This window comes from Pavona decussata, unplaced genomic scaffold (assembly GCF_977016875.1).
Source record: "Pavona decussata unplaced genomic scaffold, jaPavDecu1.1 SCAFFOLD_122, whole genome shotgun sequence".
Classification (NCBI taxonomy): domain Eukaryota; kingdom Metazoa; phylum Cnidaria; class Anthozoa; order Scleractinia; family Agariciidae; genus Pavona; species Pavona decussata.
In genome coordinates this window covers 1,931,619-1,948,886 of record NW_028145536.1, presented here as the reverse complement: position 1 = coordinate 1,948,886, position 17,268 = coordinate 1,931,619, and the positions used below count along the sequence as shown (strand labels likewise).

The 17,268-nt window shown below is 35.4% G+C and overlaps 1 protein-coding gene across 8 annotated transcripts in view; it reads right to left on the bottom strand.

The window, feature by feature from the left end:
* Nucleotides 1–9,094: 9,094 nt before the first annotated feature.
* Nucleotides 9,095–17,268, bottom strand: part of LOC146469604 (uncharacterized) — a 41,743-nt gene continuing 33,569 nt past the window's right edge. For all 8 annotated transcript variants that reach the window (XM_085123234.1, XM_085123232.1, XM_085123235.1 and 5 more), the window contains 12 exons: nucleotides 16,543–16,638; nucleotides 15,977–16,075; nucleotides 15,775–15,885; nucleotides 15,284–15,379; nucleotides 14,540–14,621; nucleotides 13,936–14,051; nucleotides 13,144–13,237; nucleotides 12,472–12,560; nucleotides 12,142–12,243; nucleotides 11,292–11,343; nucleotides 10,857–10,954; nucleotides 9,095–9,755 (listed from right to left, as the gene is read on the bottom strand). In XM_085123234.1, coding sequence (XP_084979360.1) covers nucleotides 9,543–9,755; nucleotides 10,857–10,954; nucleotides 11,292–11,343; nucleotides 12,142–12,243; nucleotides 12,472–12,560; nucleotides 13,144–13,237; nucleotides 13,936–14,051; nucleotides 14,540–14,621; nucleotides 15,284–15,379; nucleotides 15,775–15,885; nucleotides 15,977–16,075; nucleotides 16,543–16,638 — 1,248 coding nt within the window. In that variant the 3' untranslated portion in view covers nucleotides 9,095–9,542. The remainder of the gene's footprint in view (nucleotides 9,756–10,856; nucleotides 10,955–11,291; nucleotides 11,344–12,141; nucleotides 12,244–12,471; nucleotides 12,561–13,143; nucleotides 13,238–13,935; nucleotides 14,052–14,539; nucleotides 14,622–15,283; nucleotides 15,380–15,774; nucleotides 15,886–15,976; nucleotides 16,076–16,542; nucleotides 16,639–17,268) is intronic.

Sequence of the window (17,268 nt, the reverse complement as noted above, 5' to 3'; positions counted from 1 at the left end):
TGTGCTCTTATGACTACACGAGAAACGCAGATCGTGGCAAAGGCTGTGAAAAACTGGGGTTAACGACGGATTTTTCAGAGATAATTAGGCCCCAATTTGGCGAAAAAAAATCCATACATTGTTATGTATTTTTTAGAATTATTGTTGCTTATCACTAAATCTTATGTTCAACAGGCCATTTTCGAGTTGCTTTGAACCTCATTATGAAAGCAATACTAAGTGCAAATTTTTTATCAAGAAAATTAGTTTTCATTCATGTGAAAACAAAACTAATTGTCACATGAAAAGCTTTGCACATAGCCTCGCTTTCATAATGAGGTTCACAGCAACCCGGAAGTGGGAAATGAAACGCTATTTCCCTTTAGGCTTTTGCCACACAAAATGACACTGAAAATCGTACCTGAAATCGTTAACAAATTGTAGTCAACAGACACAGCACTCAACAAGAAAATTCAAACAATACCCACCCACCCTCCTAAGCGCAACCGCCAACCCCAATGGCTTAAAACAAACAAAGCGATACCAAGTTGGCATCGACATATCCGCCTCGAAGGGCTATGTTCTCCTTTCGCTTTTGAGGACTGTGTGTTTTTATTGTGAAAAATAAGTTCCCTTATAGTCGCTCAACGTTAAGCACGATTAGCATTTCACACACAGTTCGCAACAGCACGCAACCCACCCCTGACATCTTACAACCAACCATCCAAGAAACCGGCCCTGTAGACTATGATTTACAGCATAATGTTCATCCTAATACTATAGATTATGAATTAGAGCATAATTTTCACCCTTAGTCTATAGGCTATGATTTTGGTTTAATTTTCATCCCAATACTATATACTATGATTTTGGCCTAATTTTCGTTGTATTAATAAATACTATGATTTGCGACCTAATTTTCATCCTAATACAATAGACTATGGATTTGACCTAACTTTCATCCTAATACTATAGACTTTGATTTATGGTCTAATTTTCATCCTATTAGTGTAAACTATGATTTTGGCCTAATTTTCATCCTAATACTATATACAATGATTTTTGGCCTAATTTTTATCCTATTAGGATAAATTATGATTTTGGCAAAATTTTAATCCTAGTGCTATAGACTATGATTTATGGTCTAATTTTCATCCTAATACTTTAGACTATGATTTCTGGCCTACTTTACATCTCAGTACTATAAACTATGATTTTGGGCCAAATTTTCATCCAATACTACAGGCTGATTTCTGGCCTGATTTTCATCCTAATACTATAGACTATGATTTCTGGCCTTGTTTTCATCCTATGGTATAAACTATGATTTGGGTGTAATTTTCATCCTAATACTATAGACTAGGGTTTTTGGCTTAATTTTCATCCTAAAAATACCAACTATGATTTCTGGCCTAATTTTCGTCCTATCAATATAAACTATGATTTTTGGCCTAATTTTCATCCTAATACTATAGACTATGGTGTTTGGCTTAATTTTCATCCTAATACCATAGAGTATGATTTCTGGCCTAATTTTAATCCTATTAGTATAAACTATGATTTTTTTGCATAATTTTCATCCCAATACTATAGACTATGATTTCTTGCCTAATTTTCATCCTATTAGTATAAACTATGATTTTTGGCTTAATTTTCATCCCAATACTATAGACTATGATTTTTGGCCTAATTTTCATGCTGATACTATAGACAATTATTTTTGACCTAATTTCCAGGCGAATTATATAGACTGTGATTTTTGGTCTTATGTTCATCCCAATACTATAGACTATGATTTCTGGCCTAATTTTCATCCTATTAGAATAAACTATGATTTTTTGCCTAATTTTAATCCTTATACTATAGACCATAATTTCTTGTCTAATTTTCATCCTATAGTATAAACTATGATTTTGTCTTAATTTTCATCCTAATACTATAGACTATGATTTATGGTCTAATTTTCATCCTATTAGTGTAAACTATGATTTTGGCCTAATTTTCATCCTAATACTATATACAATGATTTTTGGCTAAATTTTTATCCTATTAGGATAAATTATGATTTTGGCAAAATTTTAATCCTAGTGCTATAGACTTTGACTTCTGGTCAAGTTTTCATCCTCTTAGTATAAACTATGATTTCAGTCTAATTTTCATCCTTATACTATAGACTATGATTTCTGGCCCAATTTTCATCTTAATACTGTAAGCTATGATTTCTGGCCTACTTTTCATCTTAGTAGTATAAACTATGATTTTGGCACAATTTTAATCCTAGTACTATGGACTATGATTTCTGGCCTAGTTTTCATTCTATAGTATGAACTATGATTTTGGGCGCAATTTCCATCCTAATACTATAGACTAGGGTTTTGGGCTCAATTTTCATCCTAATACTAAAGACTATGGATTGTGGCTTAATTTTCATCCTATTAGTATCAACTAGGGTTTTTAGCTCAATTTTCATCCTAATGCTATAGACTATGGGTTTTGGCTTAATTTTCATCCTAATACTACAAACTATGATTTCTGGCCTAATTTTAATCCTATTAATAGAAACTATGAGTTTTGACGTAATTTTCTTCCTAATACTATAGACTATGATTTATTGTCTAATTTTCATCCTATTAGTATAAACTATGATTTTGGTCTTTTTTTCATCCTAATACTATAAACTATGATTTTTGGTCTTATTTTCATCCTAATACTTTAGACTATGATTTCTGGCCTACTTTTCATCTCAGTACTATAAACTATGATTTTGGGCGAAATTTTCATCTAATACTACAGACTGATTTCTGGCCTTGTTTTCATCCTATAGTATAAACTATGATTTGGGCGTAATGTTCATCCTAATACTATAGACTAGGGTTTTTGGCTTAATTTTCATCCTATGAATATAAACTATGATTTTTGGCCTAATTTTTATGGTAATACTATAGACTATGGTGTTTAACTTAATTTTCATCTTAATACTGTAGAGTATGATTTCTGGCCTAATTTTAATCCTATTAGTGTAAACTATTATTTTTGGCATAATTTTCATCCTAACACTATAGACTATGATTTCTTGCCTAATCTTCATCCTATTAATATAAACTGTGATTTTTGACCTCCTCTTCATCCTAATACTGTAGACTATGATTTTTGGCCTAATTTTTATCCTATTAGTATAAACTATGATTTTTGGCTTAATTTTCGTCCTAATACCATAGAGTATGATTTTGGGCCGTTTTTTCATCCTAATACTATAGCCTCTAATTTCTGGTCTAATTTTCATCCTATTAGTAGAAACTACGATTTTGGGCTAATAATCATTTTAATACTCCAGACTATAATTTTTGGCCTAATTTTCATCCTAATACTATAGACTATGATTTTTTGCCTAATTTTCACTCAAAACTATAGACTATAATTCTGGCATACTTTTCCTCCTATTAATATAAAGTATGATTTTGGCCTAATTTTTATCCTAATACTATAGACTATGACTTTTGGGCTAATTTTTATCTTCTTAGTAAAAACTATGATTTTTGGCTTAATTTTCGTCCTGATACTATAGCCTCTGACTTCTGGTCTAATTTTCATCCTATTAGTATAAAGTATGATTTTGGCCTAATTTTCATCCTTATACTATAGACGATGATTCTGGCGTACTTTTCATCCTAATACTATAGACTATCACTTTGGTCTAATTTTCATTCTAATGCTATGCACTATGACTGTGGTGTAATTTGCATCCTAATAGTCTAGACTATGATTTTGGCCTAATTTTTATCCTAATAGAATTTACTATGATTTTGGCCTAATTTTCATCCTAATGCTATAGACCATCATTTTGGCCCAATTTTTATTTTAATACTGTAGAGTATGATTTGCGTTCTAATTTTCATCCTAATGCTATTTGCTATGATTGTGGCGTAATTGCCATTCTAATACTATAGACTATGATGTTTGGCCTAATTTTCATCCTACTACTATAGACTATGATTTTGGCATAATTTTCATCCTCATGGTATAGACTATGATTTTGGTCTAATTGTCATTCTAATACTATAGACTATCACTTTGGTCTAATTTGCATCCTTATGATATAGACTTTGATGTTGGTCTTATTTTCATCTTAATAATATAGACTATGATTTTGGCCTAATTTTCATCCTATTAGCATAAACTATGATTTTGTACCAATTTTCACCCCTATGGTATAGACTATGATTTTGGTCTAATTTTCACCCTAATACTATAGACTATGATTTTGGCATAATTTTCATCCTAATACTATAGACTATGATTTTGGCAGAATTTCCGTCCTAATACTATAGACTATGATTTTGGTCTAATTTTCATCTTAATACTATAGACTATAATTTGGCATAATTTTCATCCTAATACTATAGATGATGATTTTGGCAGAATTTTCATCCTAATACTATAGACTATCATTTTGGTCTAATTTTCATCCTAATACTACAGGGTATGATTTTGGCAGAATTTTTATCCTAATACTATAGGGTATGATTTTGGCAGAATTTTCATTCTAATGCTATCATCCAATTTTCACCCCTATGGTATAGACTATGATTTTGGTCTAATTTTCACCCTAATACTATAGACTATGATTTTGGCATAATTTTCATCCTAATACTATAGACTATGATTTTGGCAGAAGTTCCGTCCTAATACTATAGACTATGATTTTGGTCTAATTTTCATCTTAATACTATAGACTATGATTTGGCATAATTTTCATCCTAATACTATAGATGATGATTTTGGCAGAATTTTCATCCTAATACTATAGACTATCATTTTGGTCTAATTTTCATCCTAATACTACAGGGTATGATTTTGGCAGAATTTTTATCCTAATACTATAGGGTATGATTTTGGCAGAATTTTCATTCTAATGCTATAGACTATGATTTTTGGCCTAATGTTCATCCTTATACCATTGATTATGAGTTTCGGGCTACCTTTAATCCTAATGCTATAGACTACGATTTCTGGCCTAATTTTCATCATATTAATATAAACTATGATTTGGCCTAATTTTCATTCTAATTCTATACACTATGATTTCTGGCCTAATTTTCATCCTATTTGTGTAAAGTATGATTTTGACTTAATTTTCATCCTAATGCTATAGACTATGATTTTGGCCTAATTTTCATCCTATTAATATAAACTATGGTTTTGGCCTAATTTTCATCCTAATGCTATAGACTATGATTTCTGGCCTAATTTTCATCATATTAATATAAACTATGGTTTTGGCCTAATTTTCATTCTAATTCTATACACTATGATTTCTGGCCTAATTTTCATCCTATTTGTGTAAAGTATGATTTTGACTTAATTTTCATCCCAATGCTATAGACTATGATTTTGGCCTAATTTTCATCCTAATACTATAGACTATGATTTTGGTCTAATTGTCATTCTAATACTATAGACTATCACTTTGGTCTAATTTGCATCCTTATGATATAGACTTTGATGTTGGTCTTATTTTCATCTTAATAATATAGACTATGATTTTGGCCTAATTTTCATCCTATTAGCATAAACTATGATTTTGTACCAATTTTCACCCCTATGGTATAGACTATGATTTTGGTCTAATTTTCATCCTAATACTATAGACTATGATTTTGGCAGAAGTTCCGTCCTAATACTATAGACTATGATTTTGGTCTAATTTTCATCTTAATACTATAGACTATGATTTGGCATAATTTTCATCCTAATACTATAGATGATGATTTTGGCAGAATTTTCATCCTAATACTATAGACTATCATTCTGGTCTAATTTTCATCCTAATACTACAGGGTATGATTTTGGCAGAATTTTTATCCTAATACTATAGGGTATGATTTTGGCAGAATTTTCATTCTAATGCTATAGACTATGATTTTTGGCCTAATGTTCATCCTAATACCATTGATTATGAGTTTCGGGCTACCTTTAATCCTAATGCTATAGACTACGATTTCTGGCCTAATTTTCATCATATTAATATAAACTATGATTTGGCCTAATTTTCATTCTAATTCTATACACTATGATTTCTGGCCTAATTTTCATCCTATTTGTGTAAAGTATGATTTTGACTTAATTTTCATCCTAATGCTATAGACTATGATTTTGGCCTAATTTTCATCCTATTAATATAAACTATGGTTTTGGCCTACTTTTCATCCTAATGCTATAGACTATGATTTCTGGCCTAATTTTCATCATATTAATATAAACTATGGTTTTGGCCTAATTTTCATTCTAATTCTATACACTATGATTTCTGGCCTAATTTTCATCCTATTTGTGTAAAGTATGATTTTGACTTAATTTTCATCCCAATGCTATAGACTATGATTTTGGCCTAATTTTCATCCTAATACTATAGACTATGATTTTGGTCTGATTTTTCTCCTAATTGTATAAACTATGATTTTGTACTAATTTTCACTCTTATGGTATAGATTATGATTTTGGTCTAATTTTCATCCTAATACTATAGGCTACGATTTGGCAGAATTTTCATCCTAATGCGATAGACTATGATAAAAATACCCACAAACTTGTAGTTACAGGCGGTGTAAAGTCTGGTTGTACTAGCTCTCAGGTCATCTCTGTTTCATCCTCATCTCCACTGCCTACGATCTTTTGGTCAGCGGTTGAATCGTGCAACAAAAAGCCGCGAGGGGTCCGGGGACGAGAATGACGTCCGTTTAGGACTATATCCATTTTGTGGGGAAATTTTAATCCGCATATTTTTATCACTAAACGGGAGTGAGAATCATCTGAATTTATTTTTGCTTCCCAATAACTCGGTGTGAGGACGCCGAAACGCTGTTCGTTTTTATTATATTTTATTTTCACTTAAAATATTTCTATTTTTTGAAACAGTTGTTGCCATAGACACCATCTGAGTGGCTTGAGGGGTGCTTACCATTTACGCAAACCACCCGGATGGAAATTTTCGGCATAAATACGAAATTATTTAACTTGTCTTAAGAGAAGATGGATAACATGCAAAATGTATGAACGTCAGGTGTAAATCCCAAAAGGAGTAATAAAAATGCATCACTTTGACCAGAAGCCCATAATTTCAGAAATACTCCAAATGGAATGATGCGTACCATTTGATTTTCCAACTGGAATTTCCAGGTTTTCCATGTAAATGGTAGGCACCCCAGTTTCCATTTGTGTTTATACTATGTCGTTTAATTTTGACTTTCATTCGCAACACTTCGTCAATTGCCTGAATTGCGGCAGTAGTCTTATATTTTTGCCTTGTCATTTGCGTGATTGTAGCTATCCTGTAGTTTCAGCTTTAATTACGATACGTTCATCAATGGCTTATTTACACAGATGTCACGCTTTTTTTGCGAATTTTCTTTTAGGAGTTTTGGATAACTCATTGCAGTTGTTGCATTTGAATTCACCTGAATTTGGAGTTTATTGGATTTAAGTGTGACTATAGACCTGAGATATTTCAGTTTCTTTCCACCTAGTTTCTACAAGTTCAGTAACGATACAATAGCCAATAGTCAATTAGAACTCATGTAGAATTTAAGGATCTGGTTATAAGGAGAGACCTTGATCCAACTATTACTGAGCGTAACCTTGGGGACTGAGACCGAAGAATTAGGACAAAAGCTATCTAGCATACAATTCTGGGCAGTACATCAGCGCGCATAACATTTTTCCGTGGCAAAGTCAATAAATCAGATCTTTTCTCAGATGCAGTTAGTGTATCTGGACTTTCAACTACTACTAGATGAAATTTGAAACATTGAATGTGCTATTTCATGGAGTCATCTGCGATTAAAGCCAACCAAAAAATCAAAGAAGACCCAAAGAATAATAATCACTTACTAAATAAGACCATGACGCAAATAAACTCGCATTCTTGATAAATTCAGTTGTGTGCTTGTGCTCGTCGCTTTCCTAAAACAATTACTTGGAAGAAGATAATACGATTTTTTTACTGTGATCGTCAAACAACTTTTCTTGTGCATGTTGTAGTCATGAGATTCTCTTGGATGGGAAGCATGTTTTGAGAATAAACTTAAAAATAAAAGCAATAGCTCAACAAGGTATTTTCTTTGTCATTTATTATTTTTTATCTTACACAGCCTCAACACACATCTAACAGAGTCTACATTATACTACAACGTCAAACAAAAAACTGCGTCTAAAACGTAATGGATAAGTGTGGATACTGTACAAATAATTTGTTGCAGACATTGGAAATAAATTACTCTTCCTTTGAAGTATTTGGTTTCCTAACTAAGATTAATCTCTGTCATATTATTACCACTCTGTACACCCCTCCCCTTCCCCCAATTGCCGTATTGAAGAGCCTCAGGGAAATAATACGGTGAATGATTCAAACTACATCTCTCAGCGCGGCGATAGAACGGAAATTAAAACTTTTGCTTTGTGGACAAACCCTGGAGAAGACTCTGGAGTATCCGATAGTTTGGGTAGCCTGTGCCACACATGACCCGCAGGGTTCGCTTTAACTTTCAAGCTTTCACAAACTCGCGCTCGTTTTCCAGCGGCTTCTACCATTTTTACCTCATTTAATTTCAGCGATGCGTGACATAGCAGCAGAAACTCTTACCACCCTTACTATGAAAAGCAAACGTATTTCGGTCGCTGAAAGTAGCAGTTTTTCCCCGCCCTATCACACAGCCAGACACCAACTTTTTTTTTTTTGCCAGACACCAAAATTACCTCACATAGGATTTAATCACCCTCTTGAAAAGAGACGAAAAGATAATTGTAGAATTGTATTCATCTGAGCCGCTTGTGGTAGATACGAGTTTTTTTCCTTTTATTTTTTTAAAGGAATTTTTTTTATTTTTCGATCTTCCGGCAGTTAGCAATTGTACCCCTGTTGAGGTGTAACCCATTTCTCACTTATGAACCTAAAACGGCACAAAGCATTTTACACTCGAAGTTCTTCCTCCTAGACCATACTTATAAAACAGCATGTTTAAACTAAAGTAGCACAGGAGTAAATGATCTTACATGACAATAAAAATAACATTCAAAATCTATTTGAAACCAAATTTTATACCCCTGCATTACATAGCTATTTTAATATTCCGCTAGCATTAAAAACAATCCCCCTCCTTTTATAACTTTGCCGTTGCGAGTCACCTCAAAGCAAAATGACGAAAATGTCACTCTTCGTTTGCGAACGTATAATCCCAGCTGGTTTTTTTACAGCTTCTTTATGAATGTCTCGTATATACAGACCGACTTCAAAATAAATAATAATGTGCAGCTCTACACATCCATCGTCCAATTAATTGCTGTCATCGAAATGACAGTTGTCTTGTCTTGAATTCCCATCCTCGTTTCCATGTTGCTAGCCTTGGGAACGAGGTTGCGTTGGCCCTAGCTCCTATCATCCATGGAGCCACTGGCCTGGTTACTCAGGGAAGTAAAGATCCCGGGCTCTGACGCAGAAGCTTTGGCCCAGTTCAATTCGAGAGCTTGGTGCTTTTGACGTAGAATCTTTCTTGGCCGTTAGCGTTTTGTCAGCACTGTGATTCAATAGGTTTGTAGTAAGACAGCATTTGTGTTTGACTCATAACCTCGTCCGGAGATGTAGGAGTCGCGTCCTGTTCTGTCTCTCCTTCATTGCCGATGTTTTGAAAAGGGCTCATTTTTTCAGTCTCAGCTGCCAGTTCAAGAGCCACAGCCTCTGACCATCTGCTTTGAGCTGCTTTTAGTGTGCTTGTCCACGTTTCCTGTGAGACAAATCACATCATGTATTTGTCTAGTGTTTTCTGATAAAGCACATTACTAACAGGACTTATCCTATAGCCCACAATTTAATAAGCTTAAGGTGATTCCGTTGAATTGCATTGCGCATCCTTGCTGCGCATAATTTTTCGCGTCATTTAGCGCGCGCACGCAGAACATTATAGGATTTCGTTGAGGTTAAGCTCGGCAGGAAAATAAATGGTCCTTTTCTTCTAAACGAGCACGGTTGGCCACTATATATCGCGATTTAAAGAAAAGTTTAATACTCTACTTTGAGATATTTTTATTTGAATGCTTTGAAAAGCACGTATTTAGGTAGTGCTGCTTACGTGCACACGCAGCAAAATCTTTAATTTCTTTACTAATATTAATTCCAGTTCGATGAAAATAGTTTGTTGTGTGAGATTAAAGTAAATTTTGTTGAACTGCTTCGATATTTTAATGCAAGAAATTAATTTTTCTAGAAATGATAGTTCCCTTTTCTGATTACTAGCGTTTCTAATATAAATCTCGTGGGTCATCTACTTACTATAATAGCCATCCAGGTTGCACAAAAACGAGCACGGTGACCCCCATTTTTTATTGCATTTTTGTAATGCTCATAACATAGTCATGAACTGGACCAAGTCTTAGACAATTTTAAATACTCCTTCTTTTTCAGCGGAATCACCTTAAGAACTATTGTTACCATTTGATAACGTAACACAACTTCCCTCGGAAAAGTCCCAACTGAGACCTCTAAGAATTTCTTTTTCCACTTATCACTTATCGAAACGCGATAATTATTACAAACGGGAAAGAGGTAAAAAACGTTCATCAATGAAGCGAATAGAGGGGATTTACGAAATACAGGAATACTTTTATGCACTGAATAAAGCTTCTATCACTTGCAAGTTTGCCCAAATTTAAACCTTACTCTAAAGAACAGTATCAAGTAACGGAAAAGTACTTCTCAGTAGCTTTACGTCTCAAGCGTCTTGAGTTAAACCTACGTGACTCAAATCACGGACGGAAGAATTGGCTCTCGAGAGGGGCGGATGGGTTTGACATGGTAGTGAAATTAAAGAAGTTATGAAGTCACCTACCTTGAGGTTCTGGGAAGGAGCTTGTAAGGTATATAAACCCACAGTTTGCTTGAATCTGCTGTAATGTATTATTATGAAGGAGTTTTTCAAGGTGCTTCCTAAAAATTCAAGAAAAAGTGTTCCGTTAGAAATGCTCAAAAATGGTGATAACTGGGCGTTGAGATCACTCGTAAACATTTTACGATTGGATTAAAACGTTGGAAATTTTAAAATATGTTTAAATATGCTTAACGGAAGACCCTACGTCCTTCATTTGAACGGAAATATTGTTTTTCGATCTCAAAATCGCAGGCAACCAGCCATACCTAAAAATTGTTTCTGGCAGTGTTTCTTGGCATATGGTCAGGGCAGCTCCCCCGTTGCACGTGTCCATTCGAAGGAGCAAAAGAAAACTTTCTGGCCACTATTTTATTTTAAATTAAAGAAGAAACTTACCTGCGTGAGTGGCTTCAGCATCGATGATAATAAATCTGTCCAGAGGTATTGGCTGCAAAAGCAGTAAAAACAGGTTAAGTTCGGTGTAACATCCTGCAAAAGGTATCAATCGTGGTGGTTTAAAACAATCGGTTTTTTCCGAGAATATACTTTAACATCTGTACATATTTCTCTTTGTCCAATAGGCCATTTCCGTGTTGTTTTGAACCTCGTTATGAAAGCGAGGCTAAGTACAAAGTTTTCCATATACAGTCGACTCCCGATAACTCGAACCCTCGCTAACTCGAACCTCGCGCTAACTCGAACCAATTTTCCTTTCCTTTCAGGTCATTTTCTATATAATTTTACCCTCGATAACTCGAACTCCCGATACCTCGAACTTTTTTCAATTTCCCTTGAAGGTTCGAGTTATCGGGAGTCGACTGTATAATGGATGAAGAGCGTGGCAATTCTAAATATTTGATTTCCACATATACAATTGTTTTTACGACGCCCGTTGTGGGATTAAATAGGCCGTTTCCGAGTTGCTTTGAACCTCATTATTGAAGCGAGGCTTCGTGCACAATTTTTGGTATGAAAATTAGTTTCATTCATATGCAAATAAAACTAATACTTACAGTCGACTCCCGATAACTCGAACCTTCAAGGGAAATTGAAAAAGGTTCGAGGTATCGGGAGTTCGAGTTATCGAGGGTAAAATTATATAGAAAATGACCTGAAAGGAAAGGAAAATTGGTTCGAGTTAGCGCGAGGTTCGAGTTAGCGAGGGTTCGAGTTATCGGGAGTCGACTGTAATTCCTTTCCAGCCGCTATCAATTGACCACAAATTGTATAAAGTTATTACGTTTACCTGCTTGTAAACTGTGTACTGGACCCCTGACATACTCCTTCTGACCACGGGTGGGGTGGTTGGGGGGCTCTCTGCTATGGTCATCCCGGTTAGATTCAGTTTCTGTATTAGATTGACAAGGGTAAGAAGTTAGCTTCTTTCACGAAATTCACAGGAAAACTTGCGTCCTACATAAATATCAGCTCTCGTGCAAAACGAAAACAGCAGTGTGACAAGCCAAACACGTGCTGTGTTTTCTGCAATTTTTTTCTAATAAATAAATCATCTTTTTTGAAGGAATAATTCTCAGCTTAAAGCTCAAATGGTTATGGAAATTTCAATTTTTCTTACCTTATTTACTTTTTGTGGAAGTTTTCTGAATCTTGTTAACAACAACATGTCGTCAAATAAGAACGCGTACACATCAACCTTGGCATTCTCTGAAAATTCGACCATCACAGCAGCTTAGTTGTGCATCACAGTAAAGATATTTAAAAATTATATATAATTGCTAAAACACTATAAGTGTCTCAACTAGACGAGAAAACATTTGGGACCGAGGGGAAGTTCAAAGTATCGCTTTCGTTCGACTGATCAGATATTCATTTAACCGATAATCGGTTGGAGAATTATCGTTTTCGCCTGGAAGAGGAGGAGGAGGTTAACAAAAACAAGAAGAATCTTATTGCCTTCCTAATTAATGCAGCCCTGTCTCTCTGGCTTTCGGGCAGCCAGTACTCGTCTTTAATTCATTCATATAGTGACTGACTTAATTTACAATGAAGCAAATGTCAGAGTGCAAATACAATTTTGTTGAGAATGGTGTATTATTCAGTAAACGACACAGTCATACTCGGAATAAAATCCAAGTGCTCCTGTTAGGAGTCGAGCCTAAGACCTTCCGGTTACTAGTTCGGGTGCTCTACCACTGGGCTACTGGAGACTGGTGGGAGCTAAGGCCATTAAACTAGGTTCATAGGTTTGTTGTAGAAACATTTCGGGCTGTTATGGTTGATTACATACCATGCAACATTAGCGGTCCTTCGTACAGTAGTTGCCTCTTGGGGCTAGCCAGTAGACTCTCACAAGGCTGCTTGGTTAAGATTCCTTTAAGGAACTAGAAAGAAAGAAAGAAATGTGTACCAATTAGTTATTCTGTCAATGATGCTTTGTAGTGATATAACGTCAACCGCATATAGGTAGGCCATAGTGCCATTCATGTACAGTTGCTCCCTAGCCTTGACACAACTTCAAAAGGGAAACTATAAGGTCTAAAGCTTGTGCTGGCAAATAAAAGTTGGTATGTGAACGTCGCCATGACAACCGAGAAGTAGACATGGTCCATATCCTCGCTGACTTTGTCAACCATGTTTTCTTCACAAATCCGCATTTGATTTGTGAATTTCTGAGAGAGGTGTGTAAATTGTACACGTAGCACTGAAGAAAAGATTGACGGAGGAAGTTGCCATCAATTTGGAGATAAAAAGAACCAAGACGTTTGAAAAGTTTCTTGGTGTAAAAAAAAAAAGACTTTGTCAAACCATGACGTTTGTAAAGTTTCTTTGTGTAAAAAAAAAAAGGCTCTATCAACAGCTTAGATGTTACCAACACAACTTTGCCAGCTTTAATAGCCTATGTTTAAGATACCTTAAAACAACATTTACGCTGTTTTTCTGTTGAGTATATAATGTTTTACTGTATCGTGGTTTAAACGTTGAGTTAATCTGGAGTTAAGTCTTTTAAAGCTTGTCTAAGGATACTTCACTCACCACTAAACAACTCTCAGAAATCTGTTATCTAAGTTAGGCATCTCACCTCAGGTACATAAGTCTTTGGATCCAGTTCAGTGATTGAAGGCCAGACTAAACTACTCTGAAGTTCCTGTAATCTTTCGTAGTTTGCTCGAGACTTGACTTTACCCTCCAGCTCCTCTGTAACAGAAAAACGTTTACAGCAATGGTAAATCTCTGTTGCCTTCTGGTCTGGTTCATCCTATTGACAACTGTATTCTTAGAAAAAACTGCCCCACCCGGAATCAGAGATGGTCGCTTACTGGAGGTTATGGCTTGGCAGATTCTAAATACAGTGTTTGTATAACAACTGACTGCACGGTAGGATTTCATTAGCACCGCTGCTATTAAAGAGAAATTCGATGGGATTGCTCAGAAATTCAAACCGCATAAGAACTTGATTTTAATCTCATTTGAGTGATCAGTGTCAAGATTGTCGATTACGGAGAATGACACTCACTTGATATGCATTATAAATACAGCGTTGTCCGGGAAATCATTCAAACAAGATTTTATAAACATAGTCACTAAAGTGAGATGCAGTGTTCGCCTACAAGGGATACCAGAAACTGTCAGAGAGATTAAGACAGCAAAACAACCATTCCACCAGGAAAAACCGCTTTACTTACGTATTGAAAGTTCCACAGCCTTTATTATAGAGGAGAGGGAACTGTGTTGTTCGTCTCCTTCTGCCGTTCTTTTTCTGATGTTCTGTAAGTGAGGTTAAAGCGGAAACACAAACATGAATTATTTCTTTTTCTCAATGTTGTTTCCCTGCCAGCTACATTAAGACATCTCAGTGTTGTTTGGTGAAATTCACCTAAGAAGACAATTTTGTTGATATCAAGCTCTTTTTCTCGTTTTTCACTGATTCATCTTTACTGTCTTTTTTATTTATTTGATTTGATTGCCAAGGACAAGTCATAGCTTGGAAAAATACAGAAGAAGTACATAGATCTTAAAGTTAAATTGGCCGGAGAAAGCCTAAAGAAATTACAGAAGCTTACGAATTCAGGCTTCCTCATTACATGTTTTCAAGTTAAAACGTGGATTTTGTGGGCGAGTTTAATATTCTGCTCACTGAACAATGAGGTATTCTTTGAGGGATCGCTTGAAAATGGCAATATTAGGCGAACTGATAGTTCCACTATCGTTGTTATTGGTTTTAATTTAGTTTGCTGATTTTTATCTCGGGGATTACCTATGAAGACAAGTAATGAGTAAGATTTAGTAGAGGAGGAAAGGTTCACGTGACAATTTTGTCCACACCGTTTTTCATGTAAGCCATAATTTAATAAACACGCGATTTCTCAATATGAGCGATGCTTATCTATTTGCCAATATCCCCATCGGGGCCCTTTGATGAGTTTTACCTTGAGTAGAAGCGGATACTTGGTAAGATGCTGCAAAGGAGCCACTAGCAAGTCTGTGATTTGAAGTCTGTTGCATCTACTGTCCGATTCACACCACTGTGAACAAGAAAATAAGATCACTTGTTAATGTAAGGAAAGTTAACTTGAGCACCGTGGGGGAAACAAAACATAAATCAGAGATAAACCCATTCCGTGACTCCAATAAGTTTCCATTCTAAATAATTTCAAGAATATTCCCGATTTCATGGTAAATTAAATTCTGTTGCGTGTTATTTCTACGCCTCGATTATCTTGCCCTTTATTTAGCAATTATAGGCACTTCGCACGTCGAATGCTTCCGTTTCCGCAGAAAGGCAATATAGAATTAATAAGTGGCTGAAAATATGTCTTGATAAATACAACAGACCAAGGGAAAGTCGAGGGTGTCAAACGCAGTGATATCGCCCTCATGAACATGGCAAATACAGAGACAAAATAAAACGTGATGTTACCTTCATAAATTCTTGGAAATCTTCGTCTTTTTTCAAAGAGTCGAGATAACTAAGAGCTTTGGAGTAATTTAGACAGTATCTCTGATACTGAGGGTGGACCTTGCGGCTGAACTGTAAAGAAAAACGCCATTAGCGATGTTATCGGATGTCATTTCATAAGATAAGAATCACACAACAACAAGAGGACATGATCACCACTTACCTCTGTGAAAGCAGATACAACAGATGCAGTACTGCCGAACTGTGTAGGTTGCTCTGTTTGAAACACACGCAAAAGATTTTTGGCGAACCTTGTGCTAACCTGTGGGGGGAAAAAGCAATTATATGTACAGAAGAAATTAATTAATTAATTAATTAATTAATTAATTAATTAAAATGTTTTTATTCGATCAAAAGATACGGCATTCCTAGCGGCAGAATGGAATGTGACGACAACCTCAGGAAATGCCCTAACATGGCAAGCTACCGTTTACAAGAAGCGCAAATATTTCTTTTCTCGTGCAATCCCTTTATTTTGCTAAAAGTTTTTTTGCAAAATCCACACACGCCATTTTTCGATAGTGTCCTTCATGTTTTGCTTGTTGCATCGGATACCAGATAACTAAGCAGAAGCAAGTTACATTTGAAATGATACAAAATGAGATCGTTCGCATTTACTAACGAGGCTGTTCAGTGGGATAATGACATAAGTGTTATTCAACTGTCCGTTGATTTAACTTTTAAATAGTTTGTTAAATTGTTACTGACTTATATCTTGCCTTACATTACCTCACACAGGTCTTGGACATTACAGAAAATTTTGTTGACGTCTACATGTTGAAGATGTCCCATTTGCTGAATCTCTTTCAAGGGTTCCAGGAATACCTGAAGTAAAAAAATTGAAGAAAGAACATGAAATAGAGCAGTTTTAATGGAAAAAAAAACCAGTTTCCTAAGCTCTAATAAATGGTTTTGCGTTCTTAAATCATATCTGTTTTGTTAAAATATACCATCTAACAAAACAGTAATTATGCGACTATCCAAGTAGGAGAAAACTTAAGTGCGTTCTCCTACTTGGCACTGGTTTAGTTGGCTAATTACATTGTGTGCCTTTGTTGTGATTGGATAAAGTTACACTCGGGTCACAGGAAACCTAAACGACTGATGTTTAGCTCCAGTTTCTGTAGCATGAAGCACCTACGATATTTCTACTCCCCCTGAATGGGATGTCTGTCCATCACAGGATTGCATCAAGTCAAGAATTTTGTTCAGAAGGTTTCCCTGATCGGGTTCGCCGAGATCAATTTATAAGTGTGGATAGAGAGAGCTAAGGCGGAATACCTTCCTTGTCTAGGGAAGTTTGCTGTAATTAGCTGAGAGTGCATCCCACCACTAACATGTAAACTAAACAAACAAATCGAGAATGCCATATCCCCAACTGCAACTCGTAGAAAGTCAGGCTCGAGGTGGCCCAAGGTTCTCGGCATGTTATCGGGTATCTTCGGTAAATTCCGA